Here is a 427-nt window from a genome sequence, read left to right as displayed (position 1 = left end):
ACAGGAAGTTATACCTCTGACAAACACAAACAGGAAGTTATACCTCTGACAAACACAAACAGGAAGTTATACCTCTGACAAACACAAACAGGAAGCTATTCCTCTCTGACAAACATAAACAGGAAGTTATACCTCTCTGACAGGAAGTGTTACTATAGCGGAGAAGATGTTTTGTTTTGGACTGTGTTAGACCTGACCTGGACTCTGTTGGACCTGGTCTGTACTCACCCATGTTGAGAGTCACGGTGACGATGTTGAGGGACATGGTGGAGTCAGTGACACTGCTGAAAGACACCGACTGAGACAGACAGATGGACAGAGACAGGGCAGGAAGATGAAGGACACATCAGTCACAGGCAGTTCAGACAGAAATGCATGTGTGTGTGTGTGTGTGTGTGTGTGTGTGTGTGTGTGTGTGTGTGTGTGT

The 427-nt window shown here is 45.9% G+C and overlaps 1 protein-coding gene across 1 annotated transcript in view; it reads right to left on the bottom strand.

Moving 5' to 3' along the window:
• Positions 1-427, bottom strand: part of dvl3b (dishevelled segment polarity protein 3b) — a gene marked incomplete at its 3' end in the record, with an annotated part of 9,093 nt that overhangs the window by 3,018 nt on the left and 5,648 nt on the right. The window contains 1 exon segment of the mRNA XM_014028763.1: positions 229-298. Coding sequence (XP_013884217.1) covers positions 229-298 — 70 coding nt within the window.

Source organism: Austrofundulus limnaeus, unplaced genomic scaffold (genome assembly GCF_001266775.1).
Source record: "Austrofundulus limnaeus strain Quisiro unplaced genomic scaffold, Austrofundulus_limnaeus-1.0 Scaffold803, whole genome shotgun sequence".
NCBI lineage: Eukaryota > Metazoa > Chordata > Actinopteri > Cyprinodontiformes > Rivulidae > Austrofundulus > Austrofundulus limnaeus.
Note: the sequence above shows the minus strand (reverse complement) of the source record. Positions and strands in the feature narration are given on the sequence as shown.